This window comes from Xenopus laevis, chromosome 4S (genome assembly GCF_017654675.1).
Source record: "Xenopus laevis strain J_2021 chromosome 4S, Xenopus_laevis_v10.1, whole genome shotgun sequence".
Lineage (NCBI taxonomy): Eukaryota > Metazoa > Chordata > Amphibia > Anura > Pipidae > Xenopus > Xenopus laevis.
Genome location: NC_054378.1, coordinates 104796524 through 104819795, shown reverse-complemented (window position 1 = coordinate 104819795; position 23272 = coordinate 104796524). Strand labels below are relative to the sequence as shown.

Below are 23272 nucleotides of genomic sequence, written 5' to 3'. Positions count from 1 at the left end.
CAATAGCAACACTTCCTGTTTTACTCCTTTCATCATGCCAACTTCAAACAATTATGTAATTTCCAGTTTACAACAGCAGCACTTCCTGTTTTACTCCTTTTTTTCTGATCACAGCAACTTTCCCCTTGCAACTCCCTGCACCTGATTATACATTATCTCAGAACAGCTGCATTTTACCTTGCAACTCCCTGCACGTCATCATAAATTGTTCCAGAACAGCTGCATTTCCCCTTGCAACTCCCTGCACCTGGTCATAAACTGTTTCACAACAGCTGCATTCCCCTTGCAACTCCCTGCACCTGGTCATAAACTGTTCCACAACAGCTGCATTTCCCCTTGCAACTCCCTGCACCTGGTCAGAAATTGTTCCAAAACAGCTGCGTTTTACCTTGCAACTCCCTGCACCTGGTCATAAATTGTTCCAGAATAGCTGGATTTTACCTTGCAACTCCCTGCACCTGATCATAAATTGTTCCAGAATAGCTGTCTTTTACCCTGCAACTCCCTGCACCTGATTATAAATTGTTCCACAACAGCTGCATTTCCCCTTGCAACTCCCTGCACCTGGTCATAAATTGTTCCAGAACAGCTGCATTTATTCCCTTGTAACTCCCTGCACCTGATCATATATCAATATGAAGGAAAACAAACCTACAGCTGCTGCAATATCATAGCAGTAAATACTAATGTACACTGTTTGTATAAGTGTATAATGTTATAGAGGCAGAGAGTTGCACAGTGTATAACAATATATTACGGACTATAGATTATGTCGATTTGGGCAGGTACATGTGTGACTGATGCCTATTTGCTGTGGAACACAGGACAATACTGTTGTACTTTAAATAAAAGAAAATATTACTATTACATTACTATTACACTTTGTATTAACCTTCACATCTACAGTATTGATTTATGGGATGTTGTTATAAGTGAATGATCAGGCAGCAGCATAAAACTGTTATGTGCAGACAGGACACAGGACAGAGGGGAGGGGTTTGGCTGCAACAGCTCAAGAGTTCAGCCTGTCAGTGAGTGCTGTGACCACTTCCTGTGAGAGAATGAACAGACACTCCCACTCTTCATTTCAGCCTAGACACAGAGCAGAGAGGTTCTCTCTGCAGCTCTGATATAATGACAGTTCTAGGAGGTAAAATGCTTTCAAAACGTTTTTCTTTCTGCATCATTACCTGTTTTGAGGAAGGATGTGTAATATATCTGAATATGAAGGTTATATGAAATGTCCCCTTTAAGGTGTTCCTGTGTATAATAACATATCAAAGTCTATTAAAAGACAAAGATGACGTTTTATGTAAAGTTTATTTTTCTTGTAACAATATAAACAAGAATAAAATTATAATATAACATATCAATGTTTAACGGCCATTAGGGTTGCCACCTGTCCGGTTTTGACCCGGACAGCCCGGTATTTTGAGGGGCTGCCCGGGTCTATACTTCCTATTTTCCAAATAAGGAAAACCGGGCGCGATTCCCTTGATTGACACGGCAATCGGCCAATCGCTGATCGCGTGTCATAGCCCTGCCCACTGACGTCACGGGTCCGTCCACTGATGTCACAGACACGCCCACTGATGTCACGGACATGTCCACTGATGTCACAGACACGCCCCCTGGCATCACAGACACGCCCCCCGCCCGGTCTCAGCCAGACATAAAGGTGGCAACCCTAACGGCCATAGTGATTCTAGGTCTGCTGTTATTCCATTCTTTATTTTGAATGGCTGCTCCTTTGACTTTGGCTTTTATTCTTGGACAAGTGTCATTTCTGCGTTTTTCTGTTTCCTTCTCCATATTTTCCATTTCCATATTTTCCATATTTTTCTTTTTTTCTTCTTCCCTTGTTTTTGTGTGTCCTCACTAGCTCCTTTCTCCAGATCAACCTCACCTAAAACATAAAATTGATTAAGATTGTGTGTCAATAGGGAAAGAAGAGGGAAGTCAATAGGGAAATAAGTCAACCTGCCATTGTCTTCTGCTGGCTGACCAAAAACAACTACTCTTAACCATCATTCCTCCTAGTTTGTACTTACTTTCATTAATCGTTTCATCTGTTTCAGCTCGAGGGGGATCTATTTTTGTAGCAGATTTTGGTACTTCTTGCTCTTTATTTTCATTTTCTTTTATAGGAGTCTCTTCATTTTCCTTAGAGTTTTCTGTTATCTGTATTTTTACTCCTAAAAAGTAACAGTTTAGACATTTCAGTTCTTCCAAACACTGGGGTTAATAACCAATGTTAAACAATCAAATGATTCAAACAGCGCACTAGCAAATGCTAATTACTAATTGTTACTAGGGGTTACTAGAAACTTTATATTTTTACTCTTGTCTTCATAACTATCTAATAGCAATATTAATAATTATATGATTGTTTTATTGCACGCTAAAGTCTGTGATGATGACTGTCACTCAACTGCAGTTTTAGTCTTGCCTGAGTTGCCATTGTGTTAGCTGACTAGAGCCTTCCTTATCACTCTAGCAGCCCTGCTATTTGTTATAATGCTCCTTATGGGTCCTGGATATTTAATTCTCTAGGGGCAGTACTATTCTATCCATATGAGCCCATTTCATGGATTCATTTGGTAAAAACATAGACAAAAAACTGACAGAATGTTTACCTTTTTCAAACACTTGTAAGCTCCGGACCTCTTTCTTACGCTCTCTTAACACTTTTACATGCTTGTTGCTGGGAGAGAAAAGAAAATAGATACTTGTGTTTTAGGAATGTAACTCCTATATATATATATATGGTGTAAAATCCTTTTAAGCACTACGAAAAAGTCACAACGTTTTCCCAAGGTGTAGTAACTATCCATTGCAACCAATCAGTAGGTAGCATTAACTGATCATCTGTTCAACTGACAATCTGGTTGGTTTGTTGGTGTAGGTTACTAGACCTGGTGCAGAAATTAGTTGAAATCCAGGAATGGCACACTATTTTTTAATAATCAGCATCCCTTTAAAGAACTTACCAGAATCGAATGCAAAATGCCAGAACTCCAATTATTAGCAAACTGACGCATCCACCAGCTAATCGGATAAATGGTTTATAATGGATATCTGAAACGATAAGAAAAGATGTTAATGAATCACCATGTAAGCGCTAGTATGTAGAATAGGTATACAGGTATGGGACCTGTTATCCAGAATGCTCGGGACCTGGGGTTCTCCGGATAACGGATCTTTCATGCCTTAAATCTACTAGAAATTAATTTAAACATTAAATAAACCCAATAGACTTTTTTTCTTCCAATAAGGATTAATTATATCTTAGTTGGGATCAAGTACAAGCTACTGTTTTATTATTACACAGAAAAAGGAAATCATTTGTAAAAATTTGGATTATTTGGATAAAATGGAGTCTATGGGAGACAGCCATTCCGTAATTCGGAGCTTTCTGGATATCGGGTTTCCAGATAAGGGATCCTTTACCTGCAACATATATCACTATAGACATGTAAAGCTGAGAGAGCATTTGCCCCAAGCCAACAAAATAAATGCAAATGTTTGGAAAAATGAAATGGAAAAAGGAAATATTATATTATGTCACAGGGTAGTTTTAGTATTGAAATATTTAAAGGGTAATGGAAAATAACCAAAATATAACCAAATTAAGACAATCAATAGAGGGAGTAAGAGTAAATAGGACTAGGAGTAAAATGCAAAGAATAATTTGAAATGGCAGGGAAAACTGTAGTCTCCGGAGATGGAGAAAAACATCTGGGTGGTTCTTATTTTGCCATGTGCAACCTGAATTGCTGGGCTCTATTACCTTTTGCTGTCTCTGTGTCTGTCACCTTAGTTGAGTCTGTAAGGAATACAAAGGAAAATAAAAGCGGCTCAGTATATAATAATCATCAGGATTATGGCAATTAACATGTAATTGGCACATTTATGGACAAGATGTGGAAGCTTTCCAATTACTTCCATAGAATAGGTAGTAATGTAGTAATGTCTCTCTTGATCAATGGGTCATATAAGAAATAAATACCATTAACCGGGGCATTACAATTAAATGAATGGTATGAAAATGAAATCATATATAAATATATATATCCACATGCTTTCTCTGTAAGGGGGCCTGCGGGTGACCCACAATGCTCATGAAATGTTTGTTAATACTGTAATGAAACAAGTTATAATAGTGAGGGATAATTTGTGCCAATAAAATACTATTTATAATTATTTTAATTTCAATTTAGTTATATTTTACTGTGTAATGTTATATATATATATATATATATATATATATATATATATATATATATATATATATATATATATAAATATATCTATATATATATATATATATATCTATATATATCTATATATATATATATATATATATATAAATATATAGTGCAAAATAGTGCCTTTATAATATTTAGAGTTATATGAATGTAATGAAAAACACAGTTACATACACACTGTGCCATAGTTACAGCCTAGTTACAGCCCTGTCTCCTGATACCCTCCCACCTTACAGTACACACTACCTTTTACTTACATCTCTTCCCAAAAAATAAATCAGCCTCAGAGTAAATAAAATTTCAGGATAAATTGTCAGGGCTGCAGTATGGCTAGTAACTGGTACAGTTCATAATGTAATGCAAAAAGATATAAGAATAATAGCTAGGGATCGTTTGTGACAATAAAATACATTTATAATTATCTTAATATCAATTTAGCTATATTTTACGTAGTAGTGTAATAAAATAATGCTATATTATCTTAATAAATATAATTTCAGGATACATTACCATCCAGTCTCCGAACTGGGAATCCCATTGCAAAAATATTGAAAAGAATAAGTAATAAAAAAATAAGAATTTGAATAGAGAAAAAACTAGCCATGTCTGACTCGTTCTCTCTCCTACTCCAACTGACAAGTGAGTCGTTAGAGCTCAGGATACAGGTCAAGAGATGTCACTGGGCATTGTGATGTCATCGCTCACATTGTGATGCTGTCACTGGGCTTTGTGATGTCGTCACTCACATTATCCAGGCTGCAGTATGCCTGGTAACTTGGACATTATAGTTAAAGGGCACTTGTTGGGCAAAAATATTTTCCCCAACCAAAGGTGCGGGCTAATAGTTTTAAAAATAAAATATTGCCTCGCTGCTAGCTCTAGGGCACCCGCACTGGGAGGGAGCTCCTGGTTTGAGCGTCCATGTTGGGGCACACACGTGCGGATAATGAGCGAAAGCCACAACTTGTTCGTTATGTGCGTGTGCCTGACGTCAGAAGCTCATTATTGCGCTCTGCACAACACGGCCGCTCACAGTGGGAGCTATCGCTGGCGGTGGAGAATTTAAAAAAAAAATAAAAACATCCCAAGTGCAGGCTGTATTAACTGACACCAGTTTTTTTTTTATTACTGTGATAACATTGTATTTGATTGTGCTTTATACTTTAATGTTAAAAGTATCTGCCCAATGCTTTTATATTACCGTTCTGATCGCCAATGTTCCTGTATGAGGGGGCGGCCACATTTGTACTGCAATAGTCCGTTAGTGTTAGTACTTTTCACTGACCGGTTCAGAAGTAACAGTCAGACCAGTTTAGGAACTTCAGGTAACAATGACTTACAAAAGCAGCCGTCAGCCGTTTGGCTCATTTGCATAAGAGTATTATTGGTTACTAGATATGAAGTTTTAGGGTAGGGACACACTGGACGATTTGTCGCCAACGTTTTTAAAAAGCAAATCGCGGCGACATATCGTTCGTTTTGTCTCTGAACAAAAACAAATGAAAGACGCCAGCTCCTGTGCCCACAGCGCGTTTGTGAATCGCCTGTAGCTCCAAAACGCACGGAGACCCTTTTCCGAGCGATTTATCAGAAATAGCATGTACTTAGAAAAGCACTGAAATCTCCTAGACACGCACACACATACAGATAAGTAGCAGCAATTGTATTCAAATTACAATGCGAACGCAATGACGCAAGAACGCAAGAACGTAAAGACCCCAGGTTACAGCGGCAAGCACAAACCGTTTCCGGTTTGGGTGGAGCACGTACCGCACAGAGTACAAATCGCTCTGTGCCAATAGTCGATGTGAATCGTCTGTTCAAAAAAGACGATCGTCTTGTCGCTGCGATTTACTTTTTTTAAAACGTTGGCGACAAATCATCCAGTGTGTCCCTACCCTTAAAGTGTGCAGTGAGCTTATGTGCTTAGGTGTGCTCAAACCAGCCTCCCAGACATGCATCAAACGCACAAGAAAAAAACACTGTGTATAAAAGATCAAACAGGTACGAGAAATCAAATCATTTGTGGCTGGTCATTAGTTCCTTCCAAATGAGAGAAATGAGATGAATGTTAAGTAGGCAGCAATGATAAACATCCATGAACCAGTTCTGTGCCATGAACCAGCAATCAAAAGGCTGCATGTGTGCCAATCACCGCTGTTTACCTTATTCTCTAGCCTTGTTTTTTGGATTGAACACAATAATGAAAATGATGGTTTCTGCCATGGAACACAAGTATGATCCCTTCTGTAGATATAACAGACACATACATGAAGTTCAGCCTTTTATGTCTAAAGGAAACCTGCCTTAGGGCACAGTCACATGTCACGTATGCTTCTCTTCTCTTGTACTAAAAGTAGGAGGAGAGAAGTAGACTGTACGTCACATGTGACTGTGCCCTAATTGATAGATAAGATGCCGACTTGCTTCCTCTAGAGGCAGCAACTTATTGGCCAGTGTATGGGGCCACCAACAGACCTGCCTCAATGATATGTGGCTGAAAATCATCCTGTCAAATGAAGATCAGCGTGTTGATACTAGGGATGCACTGAATCCAGGATTCGGTTCGGGATTCGGCCTTTTTCAGCAGGATTCGGATTCGGCCGAATCCTTCTCCCTGGCCGAATCCGAATTTACATATGCAAATTAGGGGTGGGGAGGGAAATCGCGTGACCTTTTGTCTCAAAACAAGGAAGTAAAAATGTTTTCACCTTCCCACCCCTAATTTGTATATGCAAATTAGGATTCGGATTTGGTTCGGTATTCGGCCGAATCTTTCATTCGGGGGTTCGGCTGAATCCAAAATAGTGGATTCGGTGCATCCCTAGTTGATACAAAAAAACCTAAACAATTCTAGTCCTACTTGTTAGCACTGTGCATTTTTACCAACCCAGCCATCAGCTGCTAATTATAATGAGCCTAAACAGCCAGTAGCCCTGGGCCTGTGTTTCTTTGAGTCCCAAATTAACCAGGCTGTCACCCCCATACAAAGGGTTTTTTAATAAACTGGGATTGCTAAATTTACATTTAGCAAAATGTAGTGTGTCTGTCTGTCCACAAAAGAGGCCCAGATCTGTGTGTTGGGTATTGACAGGTGAGATTCCCTATGCTGTTGAGCTGCACCGGCTAGAGTTGCCAACTGGCAGGTATTTTACCAGCTTGGCCGGTAAAAATTATGTTTGATCCCAATGTTATTAATAGGGAAAAAAGATAAGTATATAGGAAGGCCGGTATTTTTTTCCAAAAAAGGTGGCAACCCTAGCACCGGCCCAGACACTGCACCATTCATGCTCAGCCATTTGTCTTATCATGTGAATTTGGTAATTGAAAGAAGCAGTGCTGTAAAGACTAAGACTTTGAAAAGGCCTGGGCTGCCCTCAATATGCACAAGCCAGACCATGAACTTGCCTGCCTGCGAAACCTCCTGATTCCATATATACAGTATATATAATATATACACCTAGTCATTAATCCAGGCATTTGTGAGCAGTGACAAGATATATGTTGTGTGTAGGGATGGGTGAATTTTTTTCGCCTTGTTTCGCCGCAGAAATGACGCCCATAGACTTGCATGGCGTCGTGCGTAAAAAAAAAGACGCACGTCCAAAAAATTGTGACGCCCATACACTTTAATGGGCGTCAGCGTCAATTCACCGGTGGCAAATTTTTGGCGAAGCGAAACGGGTCAAATTCACCCATCCCTAGTTGTGTGTAATAAAGTCATTGTTAGGTAAAAGCCTTGCATTGATACTCATTTCTTTTCTTCTCTCTCACAGGGCCTGTATTAACCAGCACCTCATGAACAACAAAGACTGCTTCTTCTGCAAGGCCACCATCACTGGAGTAGATGACTATGAAAAACCAACTGCCAACTAACACCTCCCTCTGCAGTACAGCCGGGTGCCCACCTCATCCCACCGAGATGCTGACTCCCCCTCACAATGGGTTTAAAGGGGAACTACTGTGCAAAATATTTGATTGTGTTGTCCCAGAGTTCTGGTTCAGCAGCCTCATTTATTTTGGAGCATTGGTTCCATTTTAAATATGTTTACAGCTTTATTTTTAAATGCTATGTACATGTGCTGATTTTACACTCCCTGTTGGACTGTGCAGGTGACTCTGCTGGCTGACTGTCAGTTACGCTGACGGCAAGGGGTGGGTGGTGGCTGTGTTATCTGTATTTGCCCTGATGCTGATGCGCTGTTATAAAAAGTAGCCACAACTACAGACAAAAAAACTCCCCAGCAATTGTACAAGTTATGCTTGTTCACCTCCAAGGTTTGTGTGTCAGTACTAGAGAGAGCTGCACTTGATCCACATTGTGACACAGTCTGTCCTATCACTGGATTGGACTTTATTCAGATGCATTTTTATGTGTCTCCCATTGGTTCTACACACTGACACAGAACCGAGTATTAAATTATTTATCCTGCCAGCCTTGACTTTCTATTCTGTGCATAAATTCATCCTCCCCTCGTTCTGTCTCTACTCAACCAGGGGAGAGGAGCGGTACAAGAGTGCCAGAGACAACTGAAAGGTAATGGGGCAATGAAAGAATTATGGTCATACCAAAAGTATGCATTGGAGTTCTATTGTGCAGGATACATGCATTTTTTGGGGTTCTATTCATATTCAGTGTATTAGTTGTATTAGCCTAGTATATTTATTCTCCTGCCAAAGGCTATACCAGTGCCGAGGTCACAATTGGTCACATATCCACTAGTTCAGAGAACAAGGCAAATGACTGTTGTGACTTACATCGCTAAATCCTTTCTTTTACCCCATTTGTGCAGCTTTGGTTTCAACTATTTGAAATTGATTTGGTCTAATGGTGATGCGCTAAAATATGATGATGATGAGGATTATGCATTCAAATAACTGATTCTAGTACAAACAAAATCTAAAAAAATAACTGCCTTTTGCACAAATTCTGCATGTAGAGAGACACAATGTCCGGTGAATTTAATAGAGTGAGATTTAATACATCTTCTTGGCAAAAGGATCCCCCTATAAGATATATTGGATCTAACTGTCAATGACTATCTGACACACAACTGCTGCATGAAGACAGAATGAAGAGAAACAGAGAATAAAAGTGAAGATAAACTTGATTATTTCAGAAACAGTACATAATTTTCAATTGATTGTATTTAGAAAGATTCTTGTTTCAGTATGCTGAAGCTTATATTATATTTTCATTTTCGCGATAGCTCCCCTTTAAGTAAAGGTGGTACAATTTTACATGGTAGGAGTGTACCCCTTTTTATTTTTATTTGTAGACTTTGCCTGCTTGGGACCAGCAGATTAAGGAGGCAGCACCCCACTTTGAACACTTGAACCATTTGTATTTAACCATTGGAGTATTTGAACTATTGGACTTTTTTTCTCTCCCCTTATCTCACTCCCTTCAGGACTTTATTTGTGTACATTATTCATCTCTGTATATATTTGCTTTAAACCAGCAAGCTCCCCGGTTTTCTTATATGTCTTACAGATTCTGCCTTGTGTACAGCTGCCATTGTCCTTTTCTCCTTTCTTCTACCTCTCACAAGAAACAAACAGGGATATATAGCCTGCAGTACCAGTACAGTGTCCGATTAAGGCAACAGGCAAGCAGAAGTTTATTGAGAATAACCCCCTAAATTTGCTGTTGGTTTCTATCTCTCTATACAGGATACAGCAAGGAATCTAACCAATCAGAATCCATAAAGGATATTTCATAATCAATGGCTATTTTAAGTACCAAGACTAACAAATTCCTTCATTAGAAACAATTTAAGGTAAAGATTAGTGGATAAAGAACATTCCATGCAGAGATTTCTGGGTTTTATTTAAACAAACGTTAGACTTCCAATCATTTCAGATTCCAAGCAAATAAATGGGACACACTCACACCACTCAAACCTTTTGTTTAGGATATTTAATAAATTAAGAATATTAAATACTGCAGGGCATAGACATGCTTTCTCAATGTCTGTGCACTTTGTACTTGTATAGAATGATTTATATATGTGCTGTACAGCAAATCACACACAGGCGAATAGCATGCCTGCCATTAAGGGAAGAAAAATTATATAGATATAACCCAATGGAAATGCCACCAAAATGAAACTGAACACATGAAGGAAAATGCAATGATTATAGAAAATGTAAGTACAGGTATAGGATTCATTATCTGGAAACATGTTATCCAGAAGGCTCCGAATTACAAAAAAGGCTGTCTCCCATAGACTGCATTTTATCCAATTAATCCAAATTTTTAAAAATGCTTTTTTAAAATGTTTTCTCTGTAATAAAAAAACAGTAGCTTGTACTTGATCCAAACTAAGAAATAATTAATTCTTATTGGAAGCAAAACCAGTGTATTGGGTTTATTTAATGTTTACACGATTTTCTAGTAGATTTAATGCTTGAAGATCCAACTTATGGAAAGATCGGTTATCCAAAAAAAATCCAAATTAGAAAGCTTCTGCGCATAAGTAGGGATGGGCGAATTTTTTCGCCTTGTTTGCCGCGGAAATGACGCCCATAGACTTTAATGGGCGTCATACAACATTTTTGTCGAAGCGAAGCGGGTCAAATTCGCCCATCCCTACACATAAGCTAAATAACTCAAAACTACAATAAATAAAAAAAATACAGATCAACTGCAAATTGTCTCAGAATATTACTTTCTACATTATACTAAAAATTAAAGTAGCAGAGGTGCAAGGAACAAGCTGATGGGTATTTGCTGTGAGTAACAAAGCAGATAGTGTCCTAAATTTTAGACTCTGCATATGCCACTGCATATTAATATGCATACAGACACACAGAAAAAAACCTAGGTAATACTTAAAGGGATTCTGTCATGATTTTTATGATGTTTTTATTTCTATATTACACTGACACTGCAAATAAGCACTCTACAATATAAAATTCTATTCCTGAACCAGCAAGTGTATTTTTTCTTAGTTGTAATATTGGTGTGGAAGCAGCCATCTCAGGTCATTTTGCCTGGTCATGTGCCAGTGGTGTACTATGGAACTACACTCTGGCAGGCTGTTGTTTCTCCTACACAATGTAACTGAATGTGTCGCAGTGGGACCTGGATTTTACTATTGAGTGCTATTCTTAGATCTACCAGGCAGCTGTTATCTGTTAGAGAGCTGCTATCTGGTTACCTCATTGTTCTGTTGTTAGGTTACTAGGGAGGAAAGGGAAGGGGTGATATCACTAAAACTTGCAGAACATCAGTAAAGATTGACTGTAGTTTTTCAGAGCACAAGTCACATAACTGTGGGCAGCAGGAAAATGGACAATATGTCTAGCCCCATTTCAGATTTCAAGATTTAATATAAAAAAATCTGTTTGCTCTTTTGAGAAACAGATTTCAGTGCAGAATTCTGCTGGAGCAGCACTATTAACTGATGCGTTTTGGAAAAAAAAAGTTTTTTCCCCATGACAGTATCCCTTTAATAATAGTGCATACATAAGGTTACAGGGGAGGGGGCTTGAGGAAATAAACCTTTTCTGCTATGATAGGGGCTTTTTTACCCAGACCAGAAACCTGCTGTTTTATATCCCGTCACAGCTCTTTGCAGGTAAAATAATCAAACATGGCATAAATATAATATTGTCCTTTTTTAATACAGTGGATGGTTTTACAATACCCCTACGTTGTTTTCCTTTGATCCACTACCTGTTACATTTTCAGTAAAACAAATGCAGCTGGTTTGTGATGGATCTTAACATATAACAGGGCTGAGTACTGTATCCTAATTCTAAAGTTTGGGCAGATAGAGCAGATTTCCACTCCTGCAATTGAGCAAAGCAATTATTCATTCAGTCTCTCTATGGGGTCAAACATGATTTGTGATTAGTGGTTTCAGTTATCTATACCAGAAGATCCCCACCAATAAGGCCCCAGTATATTCTGTGACGGCATGTTGTGGGAGGAGACAGAGTGCAAAATTACAACGTATTCTGTTGAACTGCTACAGTGACTAGATTAGATTGAAAGATTAAGGACGGCAAAAGGGGGTTGCAGTAAGAATTATAAAGGCCCAGCTATAAATGATATTTACTAAATAAAAACTTTTAAATAAGTGAAAACAAAGGCAATGTAACAAAACAATTCATTTTGATACTTGTGGACAGAGAATGAAATAAGCCCTGATGTCAACAAAATGAGTCATTTCATCCAACACTCATAATTATTATTATTTAGTGATCAGAACCCTAATGAAGTCATCCATTGGAGGTAGTAACTGTCCTGCACATGCTCAGTTTGTGAACTAATCCAGCCCACTGTGTGTATTCTGATGGTACAGCTGCCTCACCCAGTGGTAATATAGATCAGAACATTCTGCTTCAGGCACAGAGCCCTGCAATATTACGGATCAGATGGACAGAAGTCTCCATTATGGGATAGAGTCCTGATAAGATCGTGCTCATTCTTGGTGCCTTTTTAAGGATTCAGTGCTTGAACTCTCCCTGCAGAGAAAAGTATGGCCAATCATCTCAAAATTTCTTAGTTACATACCAATCCTAAAACTGCTTTCCTAGCTCCCACAATCCATCAACATAGCATGAAACAAGGTGAGGAAGGGGTCGAATGAGTCCGGGAGCCAGTAACGTCAATTTTTTTTAAAAAATAATTCGTATGTATAGAACGGAAAAAAACACCAAGCCATATGTAACTTTAAGATCACAAAGTCTTTATTAAAAAATAACCCACCGAAACTCCGCTTGTGCTCCTCTTCAGAAAAGGAGACACGGCGACGATCCATCATGTGGCGCTCGATTTCTCCTCCCTGCCTTCTATAGGAGATAGCCTGGGAGGAGAAATTGAGTGCAGCACGATGGATCGTCGCTCTGTCAGCTTTTCTGAAGAGGAGCACAAGCGGAGTTTCGGTAAGTTATTTTTTAATAAAGATTTGAGATTTTAAAGTTACATATGGCTTGGTGTTTTTTTTACCGTTCTATAAAAACTAATTTAAGATTTTTTTTTTTACGTTACTAGTCCTTTAAGTGGGCTGAAGGGGGGGCTGTTTGGGCTTCTGTGTACTTGGAAAGCCAGGGCCTATTTTTAATCCCAGTCCAGACCTGCCTCCATGTCCCATATAGATCACAGGTTGGCAGCACTCAGAATATTCCAAAAAAAAAATGAAGGAAAATAAAAGTTTATTATATCCAACGTTTCAGTTCCACAAAGGAATCTTCGTCAGGGAAAAACTGCTGATATATGTCATCAGTTATAATCAGTGCCCAGTGATAACAATAATATGATGTTATAATAAATAATATACTGCCTGTAAAATATAAATGTCATCTCAGAGTTCAATGACCAGAATAAAAGTACTCAGCTTATGGCCTCGTCCTTTATATGGTCACAAAACTCCTGCACGACTTAAATTATCTTTGTATTTTATAATAGGGGGTAAACTACATACACTATATATATATATTTAAAATCTTGCAAAGGAACACCGACTTGGAATCCGCTATTCCTGCTGCCTCTTTAGCTGTAACCCTCTTTCCACTAAATCAGTAATTTGTACAATAAGCTACTAAATCTCCTATCCAGATGCAAAAATATTAAGATTTACAGTTTGAGGCGCACTTTTGTAGGGACAGATTTTGCCTCTGTAGAACAACACAAAAGATACTCACCATACGGGAAAACGAGCCGGGTACTCCGGGGTTCCTCCATTTTGTCCGCCCATGCCTGCAAGCAGTACAAAAGAGAATCAGTGATGCCATAAACCCCCATGAGTTTAATATTGACATATAATGCCACATATAAAACATATGCAGGTTTATAAAGTTATTGGGAAATGCAATAACAAATGAAATGTCTGATTAAGTGTAGCTACTGCTGGCAACCAGACATGGTAATTCTGTTAATGCAGTAGTCTCTGTGTTTTTATAAAATGTTTAATTAACACATTTCTGTCACAACACTATGTCCTGCAGCTCTAACTTTGCCTGGGAGAGGGAGTGACATGCTGGGGGCAAGGGAGAGGGAGTGACATGCTGGGGGCCATGGAGTGACATGCTGGGGGCCAGTAAGAGGGAGTTACATGCTGGGGGCCACAGAGTGACATGCTGGGGGCCAGGGAGAGGGAGTAACATGCTGGGGGGGGCATGGAGTGACATGCTGGGGGCCAGGGAGAGGGAGTGACATGCTGGGGGCCATGGAGTGACATGCTGGGGGCCAGGGAGTGACATGATGCTGCCGGCCACAAAGATGGGGGCCACAAAGTGACATGCTGGGGGCCAGGGAGACAGAGTGACATGCTGGGGCCACGGAGTGACATGCTGGGGGCCACGGAGTGACATGCTGGGGGCCAGGGAGAGACATGCTGGGGGCCACGGAGTGACATGCTGGGGGCCAGGGAGAGGGAGTGACATGCTGGGGGCAAGGGAGAGGGAGTGACATGCTGGGGGCCAGGGAGAGGAAGTGACATGCTGGGGGCCAGGGAGAGGGAGTGACATGCTGGGGGCCACGGAGTGACATGATGCTGGGGGCCAGGGAGAGGGAGTGACATGCTGGGGGCCAGGGAGAGGGATTGACATGCTGGGGGCAAGGGAGAGGGAGTGACATGCTGGGGCCACGGAGTGACATGCTGGGGGCCACGGAGTGACATGCTGGGGGCCACGGAGTGACATGATGCTGGGGGCCAGGGAGAGGGAGTGACATGCTGGGGGCCAGGGAGAGGGATTGACATGCTGGGGGCAAGTAAGAGGGAGTTACATGCTGGGGGCCACAGAGTGACATGCTGGGGCCCAGGGAGAGGGAGTGACATGCTGGGGGCCAGGGAGAGGGAGTGACATGCTGGGGGCCAGGGAGAGGGAGTGACATGCTGGGGGCCAGGGAGCGACATGATGCTGGGGGCCACAAAGTGACATGCTGGGGGCCAGGGAGACGGAGTGACATGCGGGGGGCCACGGAGTGACATGCTGGGGACCACAGAGTGATATGCTGGGGGCCACGGAGTGACATGCTGGGAGCCAGGGAGTGACATGATGTTGGGGGTGATGGTCTCACCCTGCCGGTAGTAGATACTATTGACTGTGGGTCCGTAGCTCTTCCAAGCCAGCAGGATAGCAGTGAGACTCAGCACGATCCAACCCAGGAGCAGTTTAAATATCGCAGCTTTCATGTCACTGCTCTCCCACTCCAGTGCGAACTCTGAGCTGAAGGCCTGCAAACACCCGAGGGCCTGCGTCATAATCTCTGAAACCCACGTCTCAGCCATCATGTGTTCAGCCCGGGCACAGCCGCGCCATCCCGGGGCCAGAAGCTATAAACAGGCCGTGTCGGGAGCTGCGTTCATAGACAGGAGCTAAAAGTGGCACGGTGATGTCTTCAGTCTGACAGCTCCTCTCAGTGTTATCAACCCTGGCCAATGAAGCAAGTGCGCCTCGGCCTCACTGAATCAGCTGCTGAGTCTGGTTCCGACTGACACATGAACTGTGCTGATTGGATGAAACAAGTCAGACATAGGCGGAGCTTTGTGCTAGAGCGAGGTTTGGCACGCATTGAACTCTAACAAGAACTTGAACCGCTACGACCCGAACTAACGCCGGACTCATATCATTGGAAATATCCAAACAGAAGATGGCGCTCGTCGGGTTTCCAGTGGTCTCAGCCCAGCGCAGTCATAACATACATAGCAGAAGTACGCCCTAACACTGACACAGCATGAGCCGTATTACACATACACAATTATACTTTATTGCGTTTAATAAATGTACAAAAGGAAGTGCGAAACAGTGTTGGACTGGGACACCAGGTGCCACCCAAAAACCTTAGACTAGGGGCCCACTCTCAGTACTATTACAATTACTCTCCTCATACAACCTCTATTCTCCTAGTCTCTTTGATTTACATGCTATAATCTTTTATTCAATATATTTAGTATTGTTGTCATAGAAATAGGGAATAGCCATGAAATAGGCCAATTGTTTAGAAGCAGGAGGGCCCACTGACACCATGGCCCACTGGGAGTTTTCCTGGTATCCCTGTGGGCCAGTCTGACACTGGGGGCAAGAGAGCATGAGAGGGAAGGCAGGATAGCGAAGCAGCAGCAGTTGAACTTTCGAGCAACTTCGGAAAACGACTCACTGCGAGTTGAACTTTGGGTGACTTCAGAAAATGAATCCCTGCGAGCGCCATCCCACTAGCGATTTTTCATTATAGCCGGCGGGAAGGCAGTTCGGAGAAATTTGGGTGACTTCGGAATACGAAATGCCGCAAGTCCTGTCCCGCTTGCGATTTTTCTTTGTAGCCGCGGGAAGGCAGTTTGGGTAGATTGTCGCCCCAAAGAAGAGCTGATTTGTCGCCGGGGCCTCCCCGAATCTGCCCATGTGCCCTTACACTTGTTTGGGTATTCGGCATGCAGGACTAAAGGTGGCCATACACGGGCCGATAAAAGCTGCCGACAGACCGTGTCGGCAGCTTATTGGCCCGTGTATGGGGGCCCCCGACGGGCTTCCCCGATCGAGATCTGGCCGAAAGTCGGCCAGATCTCGATCGGATGGGTTTAAAAACCCCGTCGGATCGCGGCCGCATCTGTTAGTTGATGCGGTCCCGCGATCCGACCGTCCGTTTGTGAATGCTAGGATCCGATCGTTGGGCCCTAGGGCCCACGATCGGATCTGCCCGATATTGCCCACCTCAAGGTGGGCATATCGGAGGGAGATCCGCTCGTTTGGCGACATCGCCAAACGAGCGGATCTATCCGTGTATGGCCACCTTTACTGAAAGGAACTATTTGATTATTTAGGTTAGAGACGTGATAAGGCTACGGAGCTCTATGTTAGTGTCTGTTAACTCTGAAATAATGGTCTGCTGTTTTACTGGCTTCTGTGAAATGTATGTCCGTGATGTGTATGTTTGTGTATATGTTAGAGTACCCATGTGTGTGTGCCTGAGTCTGTGTGTGTATATGTCTGCCTCACTGTGTATGTGCCTGAGTCTATGTGTGTATATGTCTGCCTCACTGTGTATGTGCCTGAGTCTATGTGTGTATATGTCTGCCTCACTGTGTATGTGCCTGAGTCTATGTGTGTATATGTCTGCCTCACTGTGTATGTGCCTGAGTCTATGTGTGGCTCAGTGTGTGTGTGAGTGTGTGCCTCAGTGTGTGTGTGTCTGTGTGCTTGAATCTGTGCGTGCCTGTGTGCCTGTGTCTGTGTGTGCCTCAGTGTATTTGTAACATGATCAAAAATTTCATGTGGGAAAGTGACTACTGAGGAAGAAGTGGAGAGAAAATGAAAACAGCTGCAAATGGCAAAGGAGGTTTATTAAAAATGGCAAGTACGGAAAAGACAGGTAGACAAATTGTTGATTACAAGAAAAAAAATGGAATTGTTGTGGACAGCAGAAGAGAAAAGATGTACAGAAGGGGGGCAGAGAAGAACCACTAAGGGATGGGAACAAGAACAAAATGATGTGGATTATTTTAACACTGTGGCCTCATTGTAGGTAAACGACGCAGAACAGTAGTGGATTTTCCAGGAGCCTCAGTAGTTGTCCCTCAGATTAAAGGAAAAGTGAAACATAAGAGAGTTGGTCTGACCTCAACAGGACCTCCAGTTCGACAGCACGCACCTATCCTGAACCTAGAGGGGCGCATTATTGGTGAGTGGTTGCAATGTAAATATTGAGGTTACAGTTGTGTAGTAAGTAAAGTATTGTAGATTGGGCAACAATGATATAAAGATTTATATGTTGCTGTCTGGCCCCACTATCCTACATTGCTTTTCAATGGGTTATTATATCTACTGCTTCTGTAGGCACTCCATCTCCATACTATACTGTTCTATCCCACAGTTACATCCTCCCCAGAGACTATTATCCCTACTGCTACTATAGGCACCATCTCTCCCTACTATACCTGCTATCCCATAGCCACAGTCCCTTCCCAGAGACTATTATCCCACTGTTACTATAGGCACCATCTCTCCCTACTATACCTGCTATCCCACAGTCACACTCCCTTCCCAGAGACTATTATCCGACTGTTACTATAGGCACCATCTCTCCCTACTATACCTGCTATCCCATAGCCACAGTCCCTTCCCAGAGACTATTATCCCACTGTTACTATAGGCACCATCTCTCCCTACTATACCCGCTATCCCACAGTCACAGTCCCTTCCCAGAGACTATTATCCCACTGCTACTATAGGCACCATCTCTCCTTACTTTACCTAATAATAGGGTTACCACCTTTTTTAAACAGCTTTACCGGCTGGTGGGGGGTGGGGATGCAAAGGGGCGGGTCGTGACATCAAAATGGGCGGGGCCGCGCAACGGACGCTAGAAGAGGCAAAAGAAAAGGTAAGTTCCAGGGGATTGGGGGCGATTGGGGGTACGCCGAGGGCTCCTTTTAATTGTATTACAAATTTACCGGCAGCTACATTGCCAGTAAATTTGTAATACCGGCCCCGGCCTTGGCAGGTATTTTACCGGCTAGGGGGGTAAAATACCGGCCGGGTGGCAACCGTACCTACTATCCCACAGTTACATCCTCCCCAGAGACTATTAGGGCAGTAACACACTAGGAGATTAATCGCTAGCCAAAATCGCTTGAAGTTTCCTCTTGTAGCGATTTTGGGAGACTGGAGCGACACATGGGTTTTACCCCCAGCAATTCACATTATTGCCTATGGGAAAGCTTTTTTACTGGAGAGTACAGGAGATTAGTTGCCCAGAGAAGCAGCGATTTATTGGTAGCTATTAATCTCCTGGTGTGTCACTGCCCTGATCCCTACTGCTACTATAGGCCCCATTTCTCCCTACTATACCTGCTATCCTACATAAAAAGTCCCTTCCCATATACTGTTATCCCCACTGCTACTATATGCACCATCTCTTCCTACTATACCTGCTATCCCACAGTCACACTCCCTTCCCAGAGACAATTATCCCCACTGCTACTATAGGCACCATCTCTCCCTACTATACCTGCTATCCCACAGTCACACTCCCTTCCCAGAGACAATTATCCCCACTGTTACTATAGGCACCATCTCTCCCTGTTTTACTTGCTTAAAGCCCCTCTATTACATGCTGTCAATGGATGAATTTCTATAACATTACTGAGTGTTCTCTTTATTCTTTTTCCCCAGTGTAGAGGTTAGCCTGTTTTTTTTTTTGTTTTTTTTGTTTGTAGTATGTGTAGGCTCAGGGCACTTCACCCCATCTTGGAACCCCCTTAAAACACATCTTCTCTGCTTCCACCTTCAGGGCGGGTGACCAGCATTTGCCCTTCGCTCACTCTGCAAGTGAATGTGGCCATGGGTTATGTGGAACCAGAATATGCAAAAGCTGGCGTTTTGAAATCAGGAAGAAGCTTGTGGATGGTGTTACCACTAAAATGCAGTTTGTGCCAACAAAGTATTATACCCTGAAATGAACTGGTGTAAGAGGAAACATGTAGAACTGTATTCTTTGCAAGTATGTAATGAGCTGTGTGTATGTGTCTATACACCTTTTCTTTTCCTATCTAAATGAACATTGTGCACATGTGGGTTTGCTTTCCCTGTGTAAGTACATGCCAGTGTCCATATTCAATTATCTGTGACAAGAAACATAAAGCAGTTAAAATACAACCCAAATGAAAGGCAGATGCTGAGAGTCCCACTACTCAAGCAATACAATGAATTACTGTACTTTTGTAACTTGCATATGGAAGCCAAACTCCACTTCATTTCAACTCTCAGGTCCTTTCTTTACTCAGGGCAGGCCCGGACTGGCAATCTGTGGGTTCTGGCAAATGCCAGAGGGGCTGCTTTAAAGTCCCATAGAAAGTCAGTATTTAGTGGGCTGGTGGGGACTATTTGGGCTTTTGTGTGGGCTGATTGGGCCTCTGTGTACCTGAAATGCCAGGGCCTATTTTAATTCTCAGTCCGGAACTGACTCAGGGTGTCTTGCACAAAGCCATTCAATCTAAAGGGGACAATCTATGCCCACCCTGTGACATTTATTATTCTACCTGCTTTTGCAATGGTGCATTCAGCACCTTTGGTTCTAGCAGAAGCTGCAATCAAACTACATTGTTTACTTCACAAGCTCATCTTTAGACCAATTTAACTGACAAAATGTTGTCTTCTAACTAAAAGTAAAAATGCAAAGGAGTAACTTGTAAACATAAACAAAATTATGTAACGGCAAACCATAATGATTGGAACTGATTTCATTCCAGCAATTGAGGTATAAAAGATTTTATCCATGTATAAGGCACCAGTTCTGACAATGGAGTAGGAATTAGATTAGAATTTACAACAAATGCCTAGAAGAAATAAACTGCAGATTTACTATATTTTTGTGGCCAAATTTTGTTAACGATTCACTATGTTTTGTTACTAAAATAATTTTGTAGCAGGCATCTCCTTACGTATTTTCTTGCATGTTGTTACTGTTCTTCTGTATATACCTGATGCACTGCCACTGTGAAACTTTTCTATATCTATGTTAAACAGTCTTGCACAATCTGTGGCATTATCTATTAAAAGAGAACGAAAGATACATTCACTGGCAGGTGTCAGTGATTCTAGTTACTTACTTTCTACCCTGAATGAGTGTTCTTCCTCCTTCAAAATGCTCAAATGCCTAACATTTGCCCCCCCCCCCAGTGATTTAACCTTTCCTTCTCATTTAGGGCACTGGCACAGGTGGAGATTAGCCACACATGCTAATGCTGTACTGAGGGTAACTAAGCTCCTGCAAATGCTTCCCACCAGCATTTATATAGATTGCCAATGGGAGAACATAAACAATTATACGAACCACAGTGTTCCTCTTTCATAAGGATTTACTACTGTGCCATCTGGCTATGAATTCTGGGGGTATAGATACATGGAATTGCTACTGTGCCATCTGGCTATGAATTCTGAGGGTATTTATACATGGAATTGCTACTGTGCCATCCTGCTATGAGTTCTGGGGTATTTGTACATGGAATAGTCACTGTGCCATCCTGCTATAAGTTCTGGGGTATTTATACATGAAATTGTCTGTGTCCCATCTGGCTGTGAGTTTTGGGAGTCTTATACATGGAACTGCCATGTGTCATCCTGCTATTAGTTATGGCATGGTCAACAAATTTTCGCCATGCGTAGCGTGGCAGATTTTTGTTGTCCCTCTTTCCATTTTTCAAATGTTGGGAGCTATGCATGCAATAATCACCGTATCATAACCTCTCTCAACATCATTGTGCCCACCCCTGATGTCATCATGCCCATCCCCAGCATCACTGCCTGATCCCTGATGCCATCATCCCCTCCCCTATGTTTGGGTTTAGCCACCGGAAAAGGTGGCAACCCTATCTACAGATGAAGAAGATGGAGGCATTAGCTAGAGTTATAAAGAACAGAAATAAGGGAAATAAAAAGAGAAAATGAAGGTAGAGAACAGTATCAGATTTAGGAATGGTGAGCTAATAAGATTTATTAAATAATGTGGGGTAATATAGAATATGCTGGGGTTGTGCTGTGTTATGACACACAATACACAAGCAAAGTGCTGTGTTTGCAAAAGTGGAACAGACATCCAAGAAAAGTCATTTTGGGGTTCCTACAGGCCCCATACTTGGTTAAATCTATGTACACTGGGCATCAGACTCTTGATTAGAAGGAAATGGCAAAATGGAAATAGCAAATGGCTTTGCTTTAAAGAGTATTAATTCACAAGAAGTGTTGGTAGCTGTGGCTTACATTTATCAAGGAGCTTATTTTAGCATTCCTCCGCTTTTTTCATCCCAAATCCAGCACTGGTTACATCTGATTACACCCTGACTCTAATGGGGCCTTTTATATTACTCTCTTCTACATTTCCTAATGGTGGAAAGGATAAATGTAAGGATATGTGTTAAATTAGTTGCTTGATGGGAAAGGGATAAATCCTGGTAATATTGCGGTATTGATGTGATTAGAGACAGAAAGGGAAGAACAACATCTAATGGGTAATTCAGTATGATGAAGATGGGAATATTTACTTTGCTGAAAAATCAGCGAAACAGAAAAGAAAACTTTCCAACTCAATAACTGTTTTTTGGGTTTTTTTTGAGTCTATGGGCATTTTTTTTTCTCAGCAAGACCAAGTGAAACATTTCGCTCATCAGTATTCATTATTCTGGTTTGGTTGTTTTTGAATCACATATATTGTTGTTCAGTGGCTCTCTGCTTTGTAATTATCTGGTTGCTTGTGTGCCATTTACCCTAGCAACCAGGCAGTGCCTCGGATTAGGATTGGAGGAATAGCAGGGGAGGCCGGAATAAGAAAAGTAATGCAAATTAACAATTACTACAGAGGATACACGGGGGGGGAGGAGTTATAGGGGGCCCTATTACCAATATATATTGGTAAAACAGGACAACCTCTGGATATTTTGGAGGCCCTAAAATAAATTTGCTGTGGGGCCCAGTAACATCTAATTATGCCACTGACAATAACAATTAAAGTGTAGCCTCCTGGAGTTATAGATTTTGGCTGCTGGGGTCAGAGACCCCCATTTGAAAATTAGAGGCAGGCAAATAATTGAAATAAAAAAGATGGAAGGATTAGGACCTTCTATAGCATAAAGAAAGATAATGTAACTACCCCATTAAAAAGGTGGTTCACCTTTAATGTTACAGAACGGTGAATTCTAAGCAACTTTTCAATTGGTCATTATTTATTTTTTTAAAAATTGTTTGCCACCTTCTTCTGAAGTTTTCCAGCTTTCAAATGGGGGTCAGTGACCCCATGTAAAAAAATTAATGCTTTGTAAGGCTACAAATGTATTGTTATGGCTACGTTTTATTATGCTTCTGTGGATGGTTGCTAGGTTAATTTGGACCCTAGTAACCATATTGCTATAGATTGCTAAAGTAGCGAGCTGCTGAATAAAAAGCTAAATATCTCAAAACCGACAACCCAATTTCAAATTGTCAGAATATCATTCTCTACATCATATTGAACATGAACTTAACTGTAAACCACTAACTTGTAGTATGTTATATAATGGCTA

The 23272-nt window shown here is 41.6% G+C and overlaps 2 protein-coding genes and 1 long non-coding RNA gene across 3 annotated transcripts; 1 reads left to right on the top strand and 2 right to left on the bottom strand.

The window, feature by feature from the left end:
- Positions 1–1549: 1549 nt before the first annotated feature.
- On the bottom strand, positions 1550–4204 carry LOC108715104. Its single transcript, XR_005967462.1, has 5 exons — positions 3791–4204; positions 2991–3078; positions 2637–2704; positions 2052–2195; positions 1550–1906 (listed from the first exon to the last, which is right to left on the bottom strand). It is a non-coding gene; the product is annotated as an uncharacterized LOC108715104 (long non-coding RNA).
- Positions 4205–12371: 8167 nt separating this feature from the next.
- On the bottom strand, positions 12372–15693 carry tcta.S (T cell leukemia translocation altered S homeolog). The gene is given in 3 exon segments (NM_001096310.1): positions 12372–12743; positions 13923–13977; positions 15301–15693. Coding segments are annotated over 3 exon segments (309 nt in total). The 5' UTR covers positions 15512–15693; the 3' UTR covers positions 12372–12700.
- Positions 15694–15835: 142 nt separating this feature from the next.
- Positions 15836–20022, top strand: LOC108715028 (aminomethyltransferase, mitochondrial-like). Its single transcript, XM_018259880.2, has 3 exons — positions 15836–15934; positions 17743–17898; positions 19510–20022. The coding sequence occupies exons 1-3, from the start codon at positions 15874–15876 to the stop codon at positions 19671–19673; spliced, it is 381 nt and encodes a 126-aa protein (XP_018115369.1). The 5' UTR covers positions 15836–15873; the 3' UTR covers positions 19674–20022.
- Positions 20023–23272: the final 3250 nt, after the last annotated feature.